The sequence below is a fragment of the Manis pentadactyla genome, chromosome 6, assembly GCF_030020395.1.
Source record: "Manis pentadactyla isolate mManPen7 chromosome 6, mManPen7.hap1, whole genome shotgun sequence".
NCBI classification, from domain to species: Eukaryota; Metazoa; Chordata; class Mammalia; order Pholidota; family Manidae; genus Manis; species Manis pentadactyla.
In genome coordinates, this window is record NC_080024.1 from 1,214,900 (window position 1) to 1,233,883 (window position 18,984).

The 18,984-nt window shown below is 59.8% G+C and overlaps 2 protein-coding genes across 8 annotated transcripts; both read left to right on the plus strand.

Moving 5' to 3' along the window:
* The first annotated feature begins 8,556 nt into the window (after positions 1–8,556).
* OTOS (otospiralin) lies at positions 8,557–9,844 on the plus strand. Of its 7 annotated transcripts, none has more exons than XM_057504348.1 (4): positions 8,557–8,685; positions 8,950–9,049; positions 9,164–9,228; positions 9,584–9,844. In XM_057504348.1, the coding sequence occupies exons 1-4, from the start codon at positions 8,583–8,585 to the stop codon at positions 9,766–9,768; spliced, it is 453 nt and encodes a 150-aa protein (XP_057360331.1). In that variant the 5' UTR covers positions 8,557–8,582; the 3' UTR covers positions 9,769–9,844. The 7 variants fall into 7 exon arrangements, with proteins under 7 accessions (XP_057360331.1, XP_036756819.1, XP_057360332.1 ...); XM_036900924.2 differs by having other exon boundaries at positions 9,164–9,193; XM_057504349.1 differs by having other exon boundaries at positions 9,167–9,228.
* Positions 9,845–12,417: 2,573 nt separating this feature from the next.
* On the plus strand, positions 12,418–17,018 carry COPS9 (COP9 signalosome subunit 9). Its single transcript, XM_036901212.2, has 3 exons — positions 12,418–12,562; positions 14,264–14,336; positions 16,774–17,018. The coding sequence occupies exons 1-3, from the start codon at positions 12,500–12,502 to the stop codon at positions 16,809–16,811; spliced, it is 174 nt and encodes a 57-aa protein (XP_036757107.1). The 5' UTR covers positions 12,418–12,499; the 3' UTR covers positions 16,812–17,018.
* The last annotated feature ends 1,966 nt before the right edge of the window (positions 17,019–18,984 follow it).

The following is an 18,984-nucleotide window of genomic DNA, read 5'->3' on the forward strand; positions in this document are numbered from 1 at the left end:
TAGGTTCATGGCACTCAGTCACTGCCCTACACCCAGCCCTATAGCCAAGTCTGGGTTTGTTTGGTGTCATTTGTGTCTTGTCTTTCCTTCTGCTCAGTCTTGCCAGAGATTCATAGGTTTTATTAATGCTTTCAAGAAAACAACTTTTTGAATTACAGCACTTTTTGATTCAATCAATATTTGTCCTTATCTTTATCTCCTTTCACTCCCTTTGGTTTTCCTGGGGTGTTATTTGACTTTCTGGGTTGATGTTTCATTCATTCTTTTTTTCAAAAATTGAGGATAGTTGACATACAATATTACTATGGTTTCAGGTGTACAACACAGTGATTCGACAATTACACACATTACAAAATGCTCACCACAGATCTGTCAGCAAAGTTCGGACAATACTATTGACTATATTCCGGGTGCTGTACTTTCATCTCCAGAACTTATTTTTTGGAAATGATGGTTAGTTCTGTGTGTCATCTTGGCCAGGCCCCAGTGCCCAGCTGATTGTTCAAACACCAGTCTAGACATTATTGTGAAGACACTTCTAAATGAAAGCAGATGACTGTAGAGAAAATGGGCGTTCCTGTGGCCAGGATCCTCCCCTGGCCCTGGTGGGCTTGCTCACTGCACACGTGTGGGCAGTAGGTTATTACTGACCCTATATAAAGAGCTCAACCCAGGGTCCTGGGCTGCACCGCTGCAGGAGAGCAGAGGCTGGAGGGGGGGCAGCGCCAAGGACAGAGACTGAGAGGCTATGGGGCAGAGGGGCCCAGAGGCAGAGACCGGCTTGCTGCCTGCAGACTCGCTCTGAGTGGATGGGATTCTAGTGGTTGACCTGCCACCTTGGGAATAAAGCTGGGTGTAAACCCTTTCACCCCAAGAATGTTCCACTGTCATTTTTCAGTCTCATTGAATCAGGAGTGAACTTGCCCCAGGGCTGAAACCCACTGGTGAGACAATGACCCTCCATAATGTGTGTAGGTGGGCTTTGTCCAATCAGTAGAAGACTTTAAGAGAAAAGGCCAAGGTCCCCCAAAAAGAAAACCTGCCCCAAACTGTCTTTGGGCCTAAAACTGCCACATTACTCACTTCCTGCATCTCTGGCTTGGCCATCGGCCTGTGGTTTTTGGACCTGTGGCCTCCACAATTTCGTGAACCAATTCCTTAAAGTAAATCCACCCCCCCCACCCCCCGCTCACTATACACACACCCTGTTGGTTCTGTTTCTCTGGAGAAGCTCTTTAATGCACAGCCCTGTGTTCCCAGTGGCCCTTGGCGCTCATGCCCTGTGTCTCCCCCGGAGCATGGGGGGCCCAGCAGTGGGTCCCAGCACCGAGGCACAGCAGCTGGTGGGGCACCAGATCCAAGGTCAGGGCGCAGAGACCCCCATCCGCCCGCCCTCTCTCGTGCTCTTTCTGGGCTCAGAGCCTCGCTCTGGGGGAGCCCCAGGTCTGCAGTGTGGACTTCCCTCTGGAGAGGCCCGTGTGGCGAGGAGGAGAGGAGGCTCCAGCCAGCAGCCAGCAGCATCCTGAACGCCAGCCACAGTCACATGGGTGAAGGGACCCCTCCCCAGTCAGCCTCCTGCCCTGCTGAGAGACCCTGAGTCAGAGGCTGGATTGCTGACCCACCCAGGCTGCGAGATGAGGGGCGTCTGCAGAGCAGGGCTGTGGTTTGGGGTGATTTGTCACGCTGGGGTAGGTGCCTCACAAAGCCGTCTCTCTGTATCGATTTAGACCGTGACCGTTGCATCCTTGCTGTGGCCTTTCGCCTTCCTGCCAGCACGGCCATATCAAAGTTTGGGTGGAGTCCCCAGCACCCACCTCACAGCGCTGTGACCCGCAGAGAGGACCCACAGCCGAGCTGAGCAGGGCGCTCTGATGCTGGCTCTGGCTCTGTGCCTTCCCCAGAGGGGGGTATTCCTTGGATTTTGTTTTATTGTTTTTTTAAAAGCTTGGTTTTCCATGTACCTATTTATAATCCAAATGCTTGAACACAATTGTCAAATGCCACCAAGACTTCCAATGCTCAGATGCAGCGGGTGACCGACTGTCTTCATGTTCCTCCCCCGACGGCCTCCCCCCGGGGACCCATGGTCGGTCCTCGGAGTCCTGGCTCCCTAGACCGGCTGCACACCTGTCACGGGGGGCCCCCCACCCCTCTGTGGAGCTTGGAGGAGGGGGACCTGAGAGCTGGGCAGGGGCCTGTGAGCCAGGCCGGAGGAGGGGGAGCCTGTCCCCAGGGACCCCACCAGCCCCGCCTCCCCTGCTGCTCCCCCTCCCCCTGCTCCTCCCTCCCTCCCCCTCCCCCTGCCCCTCCTTCCCTCCTCTTCTCACTGAGGCAGGCCTGGAAGTGGGCCCCATGGCCTGTTGCCTCCTAGAACCCAGAGTGGGACAAATTCAACGTGGTGACTCTCCAGGAAGCTGCTGTCCTCACGGCACAGCCACTGTCTACACCCTTCAGGTGGTTTCAAAGCCATGACTTACAAGCCCTCTGGGCCGTGTGAACGGACACCTGGCAGGGTGGCCTGCGCCACTGCAGTGAGTCCCCACAGCACCTAGGAGCACGGGCTTCCCAGGAGGGGCCGGCGATTCTCTCTGGGCAGCCTGCTGGACGCAGCAGCTCCTTGGAAGACCAGTGGCATGGCGATGCCCGGGGTGCGTCAGGAATGCCAGAGCCTAGGCCAGCCAGGACCTCTGAGCAAGACTCTGAAGAGGGGACGGGTGTGCACCCTGGTCACAGCGCGTGATGGCACAGGAAGGAAGGTGGTCTGACTCTCCCTGCAGGGTCGCCCCTGGCCCCCGCCTCCCTAACCTGGAAACCTGTTTTCTCCCCTGTAAGATGGGCTCTGACCACATGGGGAGCCCTGGGTTTCTGAGGATGGGCCGCGGAGGGACCTGGCGCAGAGGGACTGCTCGGAGAGCACTGGCTGTGACAGTGCCAGGCCCGGAGCGGGTGAAGCAGGTTCCGTGGGCGGAGGACACTGGGGACAGGATCGTCTGGGAGGGCGCCCCATGTGTCACTGCACACGGGGGGCACGGGACGCCCCCTGAGGCTCCCTGTGCTCTGGCCCACAGGCCGCGGCAGTCTGACTTGGGCAGAAGTGTAGACTGGGTTCTGCTCCGAGTCGGCCCTGGAGCGCTGGGCTTTGTGCCCTCAGGGGACACGTGGGCCTGCAGGACGGAGGCACAGCCAGGTCCCGGGCAGCTCTGAGCCCACCTCTCTTCTCCACCACCTAAGTCAGCTTCAGCCGAGGGCAGGGTGACAAGCCCCGAAGCCCCGCTGCTCTGCACCCCGTGCCCCTGTGAGACCTGGCACCGGACGCCTGCAGGACCCGGTGGGCACCCTGCACCTGGAGTGGGGCAGTTGGCCCCCTTGGGCCACCCCCAACCAACGGGGGCAGAGGACAACATATAAACACTTTTCCTTCTGGTCTGAAGATGCCCAGGGAGGGGCACGGGCTGCGCAGCAGAGCCACAGAGCGCTTCCCAGGGAGAGAGCGTGCGCCCTCACAAAGACAACACCGATGAAGCCTGTGTTCCTGGGGTGTCACCCTGGAAGGAGGAGGGGGGAGCGAGGGGCTCTCCTGAGTGGGCACTGGGGCTTCTCCCTCTGGGTCCCTTTCCTGGTCCCTTCCCCTGCCCCCAGTCCAGGGCCACACCTCTGGCCTTGGACGTGATTCCTGCACCATGGTGGTGCTGCGGCCCTGGGCTGCCTTCCCAGGGAGTAGTTCCGGAAAGGAGACCCTGGTTCTCAGACTGGGACCCTAGTGCGCTGTTGTCCAGCACTGGGTGTGAGGTGGGATCCAGGCACCGCCTACATCTCCCACGTCCTGCCCCAAGTCAAGGGCCTTTGGGGCGCTGCTCCCTCCCCACACGTCCCCATCCCTGGCTCCCAGGTCCCCAGGCCCCAAGCCTGTGAGAAGGGGTCTCTGCCAGCAGTGGTCTGCCCTGCTCTTGGCTCCACCAGCTTCTCTCTGTGACGAGCCCAACTGGGCCAGGCGCCTCGCTGGCCGGGGAAGGCCAGGCCACAGCCTGCCTGCCTGTCCTGCAAAAGGACCACAGCCCTTTAGCTTCGGGAGGGAGTATGGAAGAGGCCCTGCTGTGGACTCCACTTCCAGGGCCACCACCCCATCTCACGCCAGCCTGTGCCCACAGCCTCGGCTCTTGGCTGGAGCCTGGGTGTGGGTGTGCCAGGCTGGGCCACCAGGCACTGCGCTGCACAGTATGGCCAGACTCAGCAAGTAAAAACGCAGGTCACTCAGTGAGATTGGGATTTCAGATCGTCCATGAACATATTTTAGTTTTAGGGCACCCTGCTGCCCTGGGCTATAGGTGGGCCTCCACTGCCCTGCCGGCTCCCTCCACCCAGACCAGGGAGAAGCCTCCTCGTGGGTGGAACTGGAACCTGGTCAGAAATTCCCACGATCAGCTGGAGAAGGGAGTGATGTTCACGAAGAATCACAGGGGCCTTAGACGGTTCAGCCTGCAGGCCTTGGGCCAGCTGTTCTTCTGGCGCACTGGCCCTCCGGGCGCAGGTGCACGATTCCAGTGGGAAGGGCGCCCCCTGGAGCCCGCTCCCTGGCGGCACCGTGGTTCCGCTTGGGATCCCTGACCAGGTCGAAGGGTGGGTCCGGTTCTTAGACTCTGGCTCCTGTCTTCAGCGGTGTCATGCTCACATCTAACCTGACAGCAGTTTCTAGTAGTTTCACCTTGAGGGGGTCTTTCCAAGACAACTTACTTTCATCCACAAAACTCTGTTCACGTTCTTTGCATTTCATGATATATAATTCAATCCTTTCCTTGAAGTGACGAGAACAGTGAGAATGTGTGGGTTTGGGAAAAAGATGGGTGGCTGTGAGAGGCCGTCCCCTCCTGCTGCGGGAGCAGAGGGGCAGGCAGAGGGGAGCTGCCGGCCAGCAGGTTTGTGGGCTGGAGGACAGTGCAGCCAGGGGCTGGCTTGGACACCCCAGGACAGCCGAGGGGGTAGCCTGCAGGGTGCTAGCCTGACCCGTGTTCCGTCCATCAGCACCCTCACCAAGCACACTCGCCCGGTGCCAGGACTCATTCCAGGCCTGGGACACTTGGGTACAAGGAGACACAGGCTCAGAAAGGAAGTGGCCAGAACACAGCCAGGCAAGAGGGCGGTGTCCCTGCTGGGACTGAGGACATGGGACCGATTGGCCACCGTGGCTCCAGAGGGGGCAAAGTTCCGGGGCTCAGGAGGGGGCAGCAAATGAGGGTGAAGCCGCTGGGAAGGCAGGCTGGCCAGAGGAGACCCCAGCAAGCCAGCAGCCAGGGCTGAGGTTCCCAGGCTGCCCCGGGAAGCATAGTGCAGGGGAGCAGTGTGTGGGAGCCCCTATGGCTTTAGGACTTAACGGTGAGCAAGGGTCCGGCTGTTGCGGGGACAGCGGAAGGGCTGCGACCCAAGGGGCCCTGCCCAGGAGACTGGGGGTGGGCGGGGTGCCCCCTCTCCGGGTCCGGCCCCGGTGTCTGCTGGTGACCGGTGACCTCAGCCAGAGGCTGCGCTTGGCGTGCCCCGCACCGGGCAGCAGGGGGCGCCCCGAGACCTCCTAAAGGGAGTATCTTCGCGGCTGGCTGGGAGACCTCCCCCTCCTCTCCTGGTCTAGGTGAGGCAGCTGCGCCGGGAAGGCTCCCAGGCCCGCCGCCCTGGCTGCCTCCCTCCCGCCCCTCTGCGCGGCCAGCACCGGAGGCACGTGGGGTGCGTTGCCCTGTCTGTGCACAAGACCGCTTTGTGCTTCCACGGCTTCTCATCACGGACAGGAGGGGCCTTTGGGGGCCTGCAGGGGCCTCCAGTGCGGCCACAGGGAGGCGTCTGTGCGGGGCGGGGGCGGGTCAGGCTCCAGGGTGCTGACCCACCACCCAGGCAGCGGTAGTCAACCAGGCCACAGAGCAGAGCCCCCAGAGGCTGACAGACGCTGGCCTGGGCCCGTCCCTGCAACTGGTCGGTCGCATCAGAGTCCCAGCTTGGGAGGGGGTGGCTGGGAATTCTGCCCACCTGAAGGCTCTGCAGGTGATCCTGACATGCAGCCGGGGCTGAGCCTTCTGCTTTGGACAGTGGCTCTGAAAACCAGGCCCTGCTCCTGCTCACCAGCCCTGGTAGTGTGATAGAAGTGCAGAGTCCCAGGCCCACTCCTGAGCTCTTGAATCGTAACTCTGAGAGGTGTGGGCCCAGGAATCTGCATTCTAACATGTCCCCTGGGTGATTCTGACACTGTCCAGGCTGAGGACCTGCCCATGCCTTGTTACCCTAAATGTGCTCTTAGGGCCAGCAGCATGGCATCCCCTGGAGCTTGTCGGGAATGCAGATTCCCAGGGTTGCTGGGGGAGGCGGTGAAGGGGCGGTCCCCAGGGGCAGTGGGGAGGGTCTCCAGGTGGGACCAGGGAAGGTCTGTGTGCAGGCCAGCGAGGGAGGGCGGCAGGATCAGGAAGAGAGAAAAGGTGTGGGGGCAGCAAGGGGCCGGTAAGGTGGCTACGGAAGGCCCGAGGGGCGGATCCGGGACTGGACATCTGGATGCTGAATAAGGCGGTTGCCAATTTTTTCCCTCTACATAAAAATAACAAATTAAGGAAACACACACACACACACACACACACACACATATATACACCCAGAAAGAAGAAATATACACACCCATTGCTCTACCACCCAGCACCCTCACTGCTCATCACTTGTGGACTTTTTCTAGGTATAGATTTTTTGTTGAGTAAATAGTTACAAAGATACAGTACATGTAATTTTATTTCATTTTCCCTAACATGGGAATAATCAACTGTGCATCATCTTCAAACACGGACTTGTGCGTAATGGACGACTGTTCGGTGAAGCCTGGTGGTGGCGTCCAGCTGATCCTTGCTGTCCTGCACCCCCTGTCCAGCCCCACACCTCCCCTGGTTACCGAAGGAACCCGTCCTCTGGCCCCACAGAATAGGCTGTTTGCAGGGGGGCACTGCAGCCCACAGCATGAAGTACAAGATGGGGTTACAGAGCCAAGCCCCTCGGAGGCCTTGGGCAGCCAGGAGGCAGACGCTGTTGGCCACTTAGTGGACATTCACAGCCAGGACTGTGGAGCTGGCTGGTCGCACCCAAGGATGCTGGAGAATCTGGGAAAAGAAAACCATGAGCTCAGAGCTTAAAATCCCTGCCCAGGGGACAGATAGGGAGCAAGAAAGCTCCCAGGCTGTGCCGATGTGGGTGACAAGCAGGCCCACAGCTCCTGGGCAGGGCCCCTGTGAGGTGGCGTCTCTGGCTGCAGTCCTACATGGAGGAGCAGCCTTGCTGTGCCTCCAGCTGGAGCAAAGCGTGGGGGTGCCGAGTGCCTGCTTCCTCTGGGGCATCCGGACTCTTCCCAGGCAGAGGGCGCCCCACGACCGGCCCCAGTACACTCTGGGTCTGCATCTCTGATGGGCTGCCCCGGGGGACTGCACCCATATGTGGGAAAATGAGGCCAGTCCCGCGTGACCCCAGGGGAGGGGTTCTGGAAGCTCATGCCCTGTCTCCCAATCTCTCCCCAAGACCTTTCCCTTTGCCGGGCTTTATGCCATTTCTGCTCCATCCCAGTGAGTCCTGGGAGCCCCCTGCAAGCCTGAGGTGGTCCTGGGACCCCTGGCACAACTGCCCGAGAAGGCCCAGTGATGTCCTGGCACCACATCCCACTTGTGTTGTCAGAGACCCAGCGCGTGTGTGGGGCAGGCCAGGTGGAGATGACACCATTAGGGGTCAGCCTGAGGTGCTGGCATGGGCCTACTTGGCAGAGTCTGGGTTTTCAGGGTGATATGGTGGGCTCTGACCGTTTGCCAGGAGGTCGCTGATGCAGAGGGAGGCTGAGATGCCAGACCTCTCCATCCCAGCAGAGGCAGGCGCCCAAAGGCTTGGAGAGGCTGGGGTGTTGGATTGGTCACGTAAGGCCTGCCCTCCACACCAGGTCCCCAGACAACCGCCAAGCGCCAGCTGTGAGGGGCACGTCGGTGGGGAGGTTCTGGAGCCCCCGAAGACCCCACGGTGCCCGACCCTGACAGTGGGGCTGCCCCGGACATGCCCCTGGATTCGATGGGCAATGGGAACCCATGGGGCAGGGCCGAGAGGCATGATCAGAGTGGCCTTACCCATGGGACCTCAGTGTCCCTGTGGAATCCGGGGGCTGGGGACACCCAGTCACTGAGTAAGCAGGAAGGCTTGGGGGTGCAGATGGGGAGTCGTCTGGACGCCCACACTCCCTACTCAATGGTGTCCTGATGGCAGGGGCCACAGATCCAGGGCCTGTGGCTCCCTGAGGGTCCCATCCTGCTTGCCCGCCCCAGGGCAGCTCTGCGGTCCCCCTGATCCCGTAAGGGGCTCTCAGCCCCAGTGCAAGCTTAGAACGTCTTTCTTTCCTGGTGGAGATGAGTCCCAAAATTGAATTCAGTCCTGAAAGCCGTGGACATGGGCTGGGCAAACATGTTTTCCTCCCAGCTGGATCTTCGGATCGCATTCCAGAAGGCGACTCCTGTGATTCTGCTGCCAGCAGGGCCCCAGAAGCCCTCGGTCCTCCGCTGGGGATGAGACGTTCAGCCTGACAGCTCACGTAGGTGATGTCTGCATCCACGTCCCTGGCCTTTTATAAAGAGGAGCCTGTGTGCTGGCAGCAGACACCCCCGGGCTGCACGGCTGGCGCTGAGCAGACAGGACTTGAGGGTAACTTCTGGGGAGGCAGACCTTGCCCTCGGGCAGGTGGGGGGGCATCGTTTTTAAAACTGTTAAAATTAAATGAGGACTGAAGCCTGGGTTAGCCCCCGAATAATGATCTGAGGCCGCTGGGACTGAAATTGCTGTGAAAACACTAAGCGCTGTCTTCCCTCACCCCCGGCTGTTTCCCCAGGACTTGCCCCTGGGCAGGGGGTGCGAGGAGGCCAGGGCTGGAGGGAGGGGGCCTCACCCTCCGGGTTCCTCCTGCTGCAGGCACACTTGAGGCCCCTGAGTCGTCGGGACGCACCCGGGAAGATGAGCCCCTGCTTGGCACCTGGGATGGCCCTTTGCCTCCTGCTGGGGACTCTGGCAGGTGAGGGCAGCTCTGTCCCCGCCCCCCCCCCCCACTGCCTCCTGGCCACTTGGGAGCTGGGTTGAGGTGGGCCCCGCCTTGGGGATCCCCGGGGTGACTGCTCCCTCTTCTCAGCAGGGGCCAAGCCTGTGCAGGAGGAGGGAGGTATCGTATTCTTCCTTCTTTTTGTGGTGTGTCCGGTGAGTCTGGGAGAAGAAGAGGGAGCTGGTGGGAGCGGATGAGGCAGGAGGCCTGGCATCAGGCAGAGGGACTGGGGCCCCTTCCGAGGCCTGCCCGCTAGCCACCGGGGGACACACCAGGCAGGAGGGGCCCTCCGAGCCCTGGCTTGGCGTTCCTGCCCCCAGACTGTATCACCTGGGGTGCTCCCTCCAGAGCCTACCTCAGTGCAGGAGAGCCCAGACTCCAGGGCGGGGGGCTGTGGCCTCCTCTGAAATCCCACTGGGTTGCCTACACCCTCCCCGCGGCGCTGCCTCCCTGCGCAGGGTCTCCAGGACCAGCTGGGGCCCCTGAGGCAGGCTGTCGCGTGTCTTTCAGACCCCTATGCCGAGCTGCCCGCCATGCCCTCCTGGCCTTTCTCCACCTCTGACTTCTGGAACTATGTGCAGTACTTCCAGACCCTGGGGGCCTACCCGCAGATGGAGGACATGGCCCGCACCTTCTTCGCTCACTTCCCCCTGGGGACCACCCTGGGCTTCCATGTCCCCTACCAGGAGGAGTGAGCGATCCCCCCGCCTGGTGCCTCCTGGGGAGCTGGGCCTGGCCTCACACTCAATAAACTCCTGACTTAAAATGCACAACAGACACTTGTTGTTTTCTTTCAAGACACAGCTGTGCTCGGGACCCGTTTTTTTCCTTCCTTGACATTAAATTAGTCTGGCTCCTTTTGCCCACTAGTGCCCCCTTCTGAGCACACGCGGTTTCTGCCCACAGAGCATCGACCACGGCTCTGGCTCAGGACTCGCTGCTTTGCCTGTCACCTGGCATCTAAGCCTCGCAGCGCCCCAGGAGGGGTGCTGCAGGCCCCCTGGAGTGCAGGTGGGGAAACTGAAGCAGACCACCACGAGGTAGTTGCCTGCCTTGGGGCAGGGATCCAGTACGCCATCCCAGTGCCCACACCCCACAGCCTTGCTCTTCACCACTGGACTGGGTGGCAGCCGGTCTGCAGCCACCACCCTTCATGCTTGGCACGCTCTTGAGGGCAGTTCACATCAGGGGAGCAGGAGCCCCGTCTGTGAGGGACGGCAAGGGGCCTGGGGCACTCGGTCTGCAAGGGGAAGGCCCCCGATGCAGGAGCACCAGCACTGCCCGCACAGGGACTACGGGAGGAGGCGGCCTGCTGCCAGGGGTGCTCTGGAGGGAGGGGGAAGGGCTGGCAGGAGAAATGGGTGGTGTCTCGAGGACCAGCTAACTGGGATGGCCAGTTTGCTGGCAGAGAGCCCCCATGGGCAGGGTGTGCAGGCTGGACACCCTGCGTGCCAGACCTCATCAGATGGTGAAGAAGTTGGTTGAATGGCTGCAACCAGCTTTTCCTTTAAAATAATAGAAGGTACTCTCTACTTAGACATAGATACTTGTATTTGAACCAGCACCTACCTAGAATAAGAAATACATAGGGTTTTGTGGAACTAATGTGTTACACGTTGTACTTGGGTAGAAATACGTGACGGGAGATGGATTTCATCCTGTGAGTGCCTGGAGGTTTGGCAGGCAGTCATTTAAGTGACAGGGGCAATTTCTGCTGAGGAGCGAGATTCATGCTGGTATGTCAGGCAGGAGGGATGGTGTTTAGGAGAGGTACCCTAGGGACAAAGGGACTCTCAGGAGGGCCCAGACACCCCACTGGGCTGGGAGGGACCTGGAAAGGCAGCCGCACCTCAGGGGGTTGCTCTGCCCCCTCCAGCCAGGCTTCCCCTGACTATCTGTCCGGTCGCCCCCAATCTGCACCCTCTCTCCAGTGCCCCACACTGAACTCTGCAGGGGAAGTATTGGGTTGGCTCAGCCAGTCACTTTAGGAAAAGCCAATACATTCTTTGTCTCTTTCTTTGCCTCCCTTGAGGTAGTTTGAATTTGGTTTCTGTAAATAAACTGTCAAAAAAAAATTTCCTGATTCGTACAATGGCTGGGCTTGAGGATTGTCTTAAATTCCCACTGGGGACAATTGGGACTCGACCAAACATACCGGACGAAAGACAACACAGCAGGATTTCAGGGGGATTAAACTGCACGTTGATTGATGTGCGCATGTGAGCATTTATGTACCACTGGGATTTTCATGCTCCTGGTTAGGGAAAGCCTTCAATTCAAGGACAAAGCTCAGCTGTCTCTCTGTAGGCTCCTCCTTCTCACATTCTTTCTAAAATTATGGTAAAATACATATAACATAGAATTTACCATCATCTATGTTTAAGTGGCATTAGTGCATTCCCAGGGTCGGCAGCCATCACCATCCATCTCAGACTGTCTCATGGTCCCCACCTGACACTCGGTGCCTGTTATCCACTGACTCCCCAAGATTTGTCTTTTTGTGGCTGGCTTATTTCACTCAGCATAACGTCCTCAAGGTTCCTCTGCATTGGAGCACGGGTCAGAATTTCATTCCTTTTTAAGGCTGAATAGTATTTCACTGTGTGGACAGACTGCACTTTGCTCATCCACTCAAATGTGGAGGGACATCTGAGCTGCTTCCCTATCTTAGCTACGGTGAACAGTGTTGCTCTGAACAGGTGTGTGTTTTCGGCCCTTTGGGGTGCAGACCCGGGGGATGGCTGGGCCACACGGTGATTGGTTTCTGAGGCCCGCCACACTGCCCTCCACCCGTGCACCCGGGCTGCCGCGCTCCACGTCCCCGCCCGTGCACCAGGTTTGCAGTTTCCCCGCCTCCTCCTCGAGACCACGCCGCGCTAGCAGCGGCCCGGCGGCTGTGGGGTGGCGGCTCCTTGTGTTTGACGAGCGTTTCCCTAACGACCGGGGATGGTGAGCATCTTTCCACGGGCTTAGTGGCCACTCGTGGGTCCGCTTCGGAGAAACGTCCCTGAGCCCTTCGCCCAGTTTTGACTCGGCACGTTTGTCTGGCTGCTGAGGTCTTCAGTTCTCTCTCTGGACATCGGCCCCGTACCAGACACACACCATCCGGATGTATTCTCTCCCGTCTGTGGGCTGACTCTTCTCTCTGTCCGTTCGCTTCCGTATTGGGTCTTCTGGGGCCCCTCCGTGCGCAGGCCCCGTGGGCCGGCCTGTCCGCCGCTGCGGACGCCCACGGGGTCCCCGCGCAGCCTCTCTAGCTGACTGTCGGGCGGCGGACCTGGCCGACCCGGCCGGCGCTGGAGAGGGGGAAACCATAGAGTCGGCGGGCCTCCGGCGTCTAGACCTGCCGCGGCAGGGCTCGCACCGGAAGGAGCGGCGGCGGCGGCCCGGAAGTGAGCCAGGACGCCTGGGGCGCCGCGGGAGGAGATGAAGCCGGCCGTGGACGAGATGTTTCCTGAGGGCGCCGGGCCCTACGTGGACCTGGACGAGGTGAGACGGCGGCTGCGGGCCCGCGCCCTCCTCCCGCGACCCTGACCTTCCACGCAGCGGAGGCGGGCCCGAGCAGCCGGGGCGGGGTGGCGGCGCTGTCCGCGGGCGTGGGGCTCCCCGGTCGGGCGTCGTCCCCCCCTGCGGGAGCCGAGTGCGAGGCTGGAGCGGGGGCTGCGGGGGCGGGCGTGTGGCGCCTGTGCGCGTGGCGCGGGGCCCTGTTCCGCAGCCACAAGAGGCTGCGAGGCGCCCTTGCGTTTTTCTCGGCCCGTCCCGGGCGCGGGTGGTCCCTGGCGTCGGTGTTCTCGGGGCCGGTGCCGCCACCGCGCGGGGCGTCGGGCCTCCTTTCCTCTCTCTCCAAGCCCAGCGGGGGAGACCAGCGCGCCTGCCGCCGGAGATCGCGGCGAGGCGGGGCCTGAGCGCTGCGGTGCTGAGTGTGGCGGACGGTGGGAGAGGCCTTGGCAGAAGCGCCCTGGGGCCCTGGGGCCGCCCGCTGCCGCCCAAAGCCGGTGTCTGCCACGTCCACGAGGGTGGAGGAAGGCCGGGCAGGGGCGGGGTCCCCTTAAGGGAGGGGCTGCCGTGGAGTTTAACACCGCGGGCCTTAGGGGGCCGAGGCGAGGGGGCGCCGCTGGAGAAGGTGGCAGGGGCGCCCAGGAGGCAGTCCCGCCGCGCTGCCCGGAGGGTGCTCTCTGCAGCCCGCTCCGGAAGGCCGTCCGCTCCACCCCGGCGTCTCAGCCCGCAGGCGGTGTGGAATGGCTGGAGGGCTTCACGGCGGGGGGAGACAGGCTCCGGTTCGCTTCAGAGCGGGGTCGTTCTGGAGAGCTCGGGGACTGGGTTCGGGGGCAAACAGGAGAGCAGGAGACTTGAGGGGCTGAATGAAGGCAGCACCTGGAGGTGGAAATAGGACCAACGCAGCAGGATATGGAAACGGCGGGATCCGCATGGCTCTCTATGGTAATGGGAGCGGGGAGGGAGGCTGGGGGGACAGGGAGGGGTCTGAGGCCCTGGGCCTTCTCTGAGGTTGCTGAGAGCAGACATGAAAGGGAACCCGGGAAATGCCCGGCCACTTGAGAGCAAACAGCCCCGGGGAATATTGGGAGTCGGGGCCGCCGCAGGGACCCGTGGGCCTGCGTTCCAGGGTGGTGACCTCGGAGGACCCTGCCTGACCATCACCGGCTGACCGTAAAAGACTCAGAATCCGGAGCGCGTGAGGTCGCCCAGCTTGGCTTGTGGCATGGTTTTGCTGCCTCCAGCTTTGTGGCAGTGCGAGCTCCTGCGTTGGCGGCCCCACCAGAGCCCCCGGTCAGCAAGGGAAATGGTTTAATTCTCAGGAAAGCAGGAGCAGTGCGCGGCAGAGAAGTCATCAGGCTGCTACGCCTTCATCCGGGGCCTCGGCGGCAGCATCCAGCAGGGAGTTAGGGCTCTACCAGAGGTTTCAGAGAAGTGCAGGGCAGTGGCAGGACTCTACTGAAAAGTCAAGGAGGGATCCAGGAATGTAAGACCTGGAGACTGCAGATAATCCAAGTGCCCCTCCTCCACCCCCACCCCACCCACTTCCTCCCCTGGAACCAGAGTTTGGCTCTGACGTGGGCCCAGAAAGTCCCTCCCCTTCCTCTGCCACGGAGTGTGGGGGCCCCATGAGGCTCTCATCACGGCCGTCTCTGAAAGTGCCACTGACACAACCTTGCCCTTTCCCTTCCCCAGGCCGGGGGCAGCACCGGGCTCCTGATGGACTTGGCAGCCAATGAAAAGGCAGTCCATGCAGACTTCTTTAACGGTAAGGATGCTGGGATTGGGGATGCCAGTTTTAATCCGGATGTTTCTTCTACAAGTTAGCCCTGTTTTTCAGGAGAAAGGAGTAGCATGAAACGCTCCCAGCCTTACACGCGGTAGTTGAGTCTGAGCTGCAGACACACTTCTGGGCGCCTGACACTGGCAGGGTCTGGTCCATTGCCACAGGGACAGGAGGCCTGGGCATAGGAGCCCCTTGGCTTCCTCATCTCCATCTCCCCTGGGTGGCTGGTTGTCTTCCCTTTACCCATTTGCCCCCTGGGTTCTTGGCCGCTTGGCCGCCTTTGTAGAGTAACAGCCACTGTCTAACTTTCCTGACCCTTTTCTCTGAAACCAGCACCCTTTTGAATTTAAGAGCTTTAATGCTAGTTACCAAGAACATGGGTAGAGTTTTACCAAGTAAACATTGTAAAAGTAATTTCACATGAAGCCTTCATACATGCTGCGGGTATGTGCTGTCTGCCATTTGACAGGGCCTTGCCCTACAGGCATGTCGATCTTTACTGAGGGTTCACATTGTAGGTAAAACCCAGGGTGGTCTCAGGAGAGCTCAGTGCAGTTTTCTCCCCTTGGCGTCCTTCCATCCGAGGGACTGTGCTGCAGAGACTCTCCGTACTGGTTAGAGGCTGCTAGGCTGCTACCTGGCCGCATTGGTTACTGTTGCACCCCAAGCCTCCAAAGCCTGAGTCCCTGTTACTGTATCTGTCGTCTCCTCAGCCTCTTGTTGCTCAGAAAGGAAGTCAAGCTGCTTCAGTAGGTGCAGATTTCCGGGGAGCCCAGCTGCTGCCCTCAGGCACATCCTGCCTGCCACCCACGTGTGTCAGAAAGGAGGGAGGTGGCACTTGAACTGGCTTGAGAACGAAATGGCATTTCTCTAGTTCTCTAGGCAATATGTTGCTCCCCACAGAGGCACGTGTGCTGTTCAGAGCTGCCCGTGTGAGGACACCAGCTCACGTGCCAGGCTGTGTGAGCCCCTCACCAGCACGATCCGCTCACATGTGCTAATGCCCTCTGTCAAAGCCCCACTCTCCCTCTGCCAGCCCTGAGGGGCGTGAGGCAGTTGCCTGTGCTCTAGTGTTCAAGTGCTCGTGATTTCCAGAAGGAGCCCTGTAGTTCTATGAGGAGGAATCCGAGAGGCCCCAGCTGCCCTGTGGGGGCACTTAGTCACATGGGCAGTTTAGGCCCTTTTTCCCTCTGAGTCGACTGACCAGCAAGGGGCACCGGAGAGCTTTGCGCCTGGGTCATCCTGCCCCCGACCCCCTGACGGTTTCCGGGGCGCTCGCTGCCCTGTCAGGGTGTGACAGTCCCATGTGAAAGCTGCCTGGGCTGTGGGTAGGACTTCTCCTGGTGCTTTGTATCCCCTGCGCAGAGGTGCTGGCGCCCTCTTTTCCCCAGATATCAGGGCCCTTGCCACGAGCGAGGCTCGCCCTCTTCACTCACTGTGTTTCACAAAGGGACGGAGTGCTGGACAGGGCAGGCAGCGACGTTCTGTGGCCAGAGCCGCGATGAATGGGGGCATCCCTGTTCTCAGGAGCACATCAGAGGGCAGGTTTCTTGGGAGGTGTGAAGGCGTGAGGAGTTAGCTAGGGATGGGCCTGGAAGACAGCGCTAAGAGCTGCAGGACCGCAGGCCGGGCCACTGCGGTGGAGCCAGGACCCCTGGCCAGTAGAGGGGCATCAGTACCCCACCTTGCCCGGGCGTGGAGATGTGGGGCAGCTGCCACTTCCTGTGCCCACCCACACGCTCCCACTCACCACTCACCCTGCACAGATGCAGGGCAGGTGCCTGTGGGTGCGGCTGTTCTTTTCCCCTTGTGCAAGCAGTGCGTGCCCACTGTGGGGAATTCAGAAAACACACCTAGAAGTGAACGGATAGAGGACTGTGACCTTGACCGTCCATCGCCGGTGGTGGTTCACCCAGCGGGTGGGCGGCTCAGACCGTGTCTTGAGTCTGACCCTGGGCTGGGCCCCTGTACAGGGAGCCATTACCATGGGGCACCGTCCTTCCTGGCACGTTCTCCCACCCGCCCTCTGTGCTGTTCTCCCGGAGGGGCGGCGGCTCGTCCTGCCTCCCTCCAGGGCAGCAAAGCGGAGCCTCGGCCTCGGGGCGCCCACAGGTGCAGGTCCAGCACCAGCACGTCGTGCTTAGTCATGGCTGTGAGCTCACCGCCCCTGGGGTCCGGAGCACACCTGCATGTGCTTTCTCAACACTGTCACCCGAGTAGGAACAAAGTGAAAGGTGCGTCTCTTCCAGATTCCTCTGTCACCCTGGACTGTCTGAGCCCCGTTGGCTGACCTGGAGTCTCATGGGGAAAATCCTGCATTAGATTGTTTATTGTTTTCTCTCTTCTGTGAACGAGCATATAATTCAGTTACCTTCTCAGTCATTTTCCTCATTAATACGTGGTTCTGTTCATTACATAGATTTTGAAGACCTCTTTGATGACGATGATATCCAGTGAGGTACCGTCCAGTGGTGCCTGTGTTCCGTCGTGGTGTGGATCTCCTGGAAGGACAATTCAGATGGTTCTAAAGAACTTGCGGAGTCAACTTGAAACTAGGAGATGGTTAATCAGGAAAGGTGGTTTTGACCATTGGTATGAGGCCTATTAATCTGTGAAAGTGACTGGCTTTTGTCCTTGTTTCAATTAAAAAGGGATGTCACCTTTTGCAGGGTAGCTAATTCTTGCCATTTTGAATGGACATTACGGTTGCTCTGAGTCTGTGCATGTGCGTGTGGGCATGCTGAGAGAGACCCGTTGGCCAGCGTAGAGAAGCACGTAGGGCCCTTTTGTCAGTATTAAGTAGTCCTAAACCTTCCAGCTTGCTAGGTGGTGCTTGTGTCAGGCCAGTGAGCTGAGGGCTCCTGCAGGCAGCCCCAGTAGCAGTCTTAGACCCTTGACTCTGGGTCACCCTTACCCTGTGGGCAGATGCCCACCTGTGTCTTCACAGAACCCTTGTGGCTTGTCAGTGTCGTGAGGCCAAGACAGAATGTCCACCACCTCTTACTCACCTCCCTGGGCCCTCGCTGCCCCCCACCCCCGCCGCCCTCTCCCGGAGCAGTACATACCTCGGGCAGCAGCCTCTGCTGACCTCCTACCTGGGCCGATGCCTCTGGCTAGACTTTGGCTATTGTCAGTCATGTTTTCACTGATAGTGAAAAAACATAACGTTTCCTCAGTTTTTGTGCCCAGTTGCCTTGATCACAGACACCTGTATGCCAATCTCTGCTACACTTAGAAAGCCCACTCTGGGAGGAAGTTAGGCCACATGCTCAGCGATGGCCAGGGTGCAGAAATCAGGAAGGAAGCCTAGCTCTGGCTGGAGTGCCAGCCAGCTGCCTGGAGAAGAATGAGCTGTGGGTGTGAGGGAGACCTCGGGGGGCTTGGAGAAGACTTCAGGGAGAAAAGGCAGCGTTCGGCATCAGGATCTTTGGAAAGATCAGGAATGTGCTGGGAGGCCTCGGAGGGTCAGGCAAGCCGACAGCGGGCCCTGGACTCAAGGACCCTGCATGTAGGCCACCTGCCGCCTCTGCCCTTTGGCCTCTGTGCCCCCCGGGGCCTGTGTGCCCCATGCAAGCACTCTTCAGAAGGCCCCTCTGTTAGCAGTCCCCTGCCCGGGCCTGTTTGCCATGGCCACACTTTGGGCTGGGAAGGAAGGTGACAGCACCCATTCAAAGCCCCTGCGTCAGGATGGAGCCTTTCTGTGGCAGGGAAGGCACCCAGTGGGTGACCGCTCAACAGCTGTGATGGATTAGTTGGAGAATATTTTCCACTAACATTAAGTGTTTTGGGATCCTTGTTAAGCTTCTGGTTTCCAGGAGTGAGAATGCTGAGAAGGGCCCTTTCTAAGCTGTGGCAGCCACTCAGCTAATACGGGTTTGGTTCTTGAGTATGGGTTTGGGGAGGTATGGAGAATAAATGGTTTTGATGTTCCAGTCAAAGCCTTGGAAGGAACCACCTGCTTCCCTGCCCTGGCTTCTGGCCGGGGAGGCCTCCATCGCATGCTCTGCCTCCACGCTGGTCTGGCCGTGCGAGTAGAAGATGCTTGCGGCCTGTGTCAGGGCTCAGGAACCTGAAGGAGACAGGCCTCCGAGTTCTTGGACGGACACTGAGCAGCTGGCTTGGGGCACTTCCAAAACAAGCCACATTCTTAAAAGAAAGCATTACCAAGTTTAGAAATGCTGCTGCTGTGAGTTACTGGAGCCAAGACGAGAAAGCGCCGAGCAGAGTGCTCCCGTGAGAAGCTGCTCTGTCCCTCGGGGCCAAACGCAGGCGCTCAGGAGTGAGGCCTTGCCTCCCACCAGTGGGACCTGCGGAGTCTCGCCGAGTTCAGGCCCGAGTGCCTGCGCAGGGCTGTCTGCGGCCTCCCTGGACAGCACCCAGAGGAGAGGCAGGGCTCCTGCACGTCTTCTCCTGCGTCTCAGCAGGGTCTGCTGGGTGGGCCTAGCCCCCTGCAACATCAGGGTGCCTGTGTTTTGTGTGAGTAACTGTTACCTCCAGCGAGTCACAAATAAAGTGTAACTGTGGTTTAAATGGCTTTTGTCACTGTGTTATTCTTGAGGGCATGTGATTGCGTGGGAATGGTGAGGGCTCCAGTCAGATGGTTGTCCCTTGGACAGGGGCGGTGGCATGC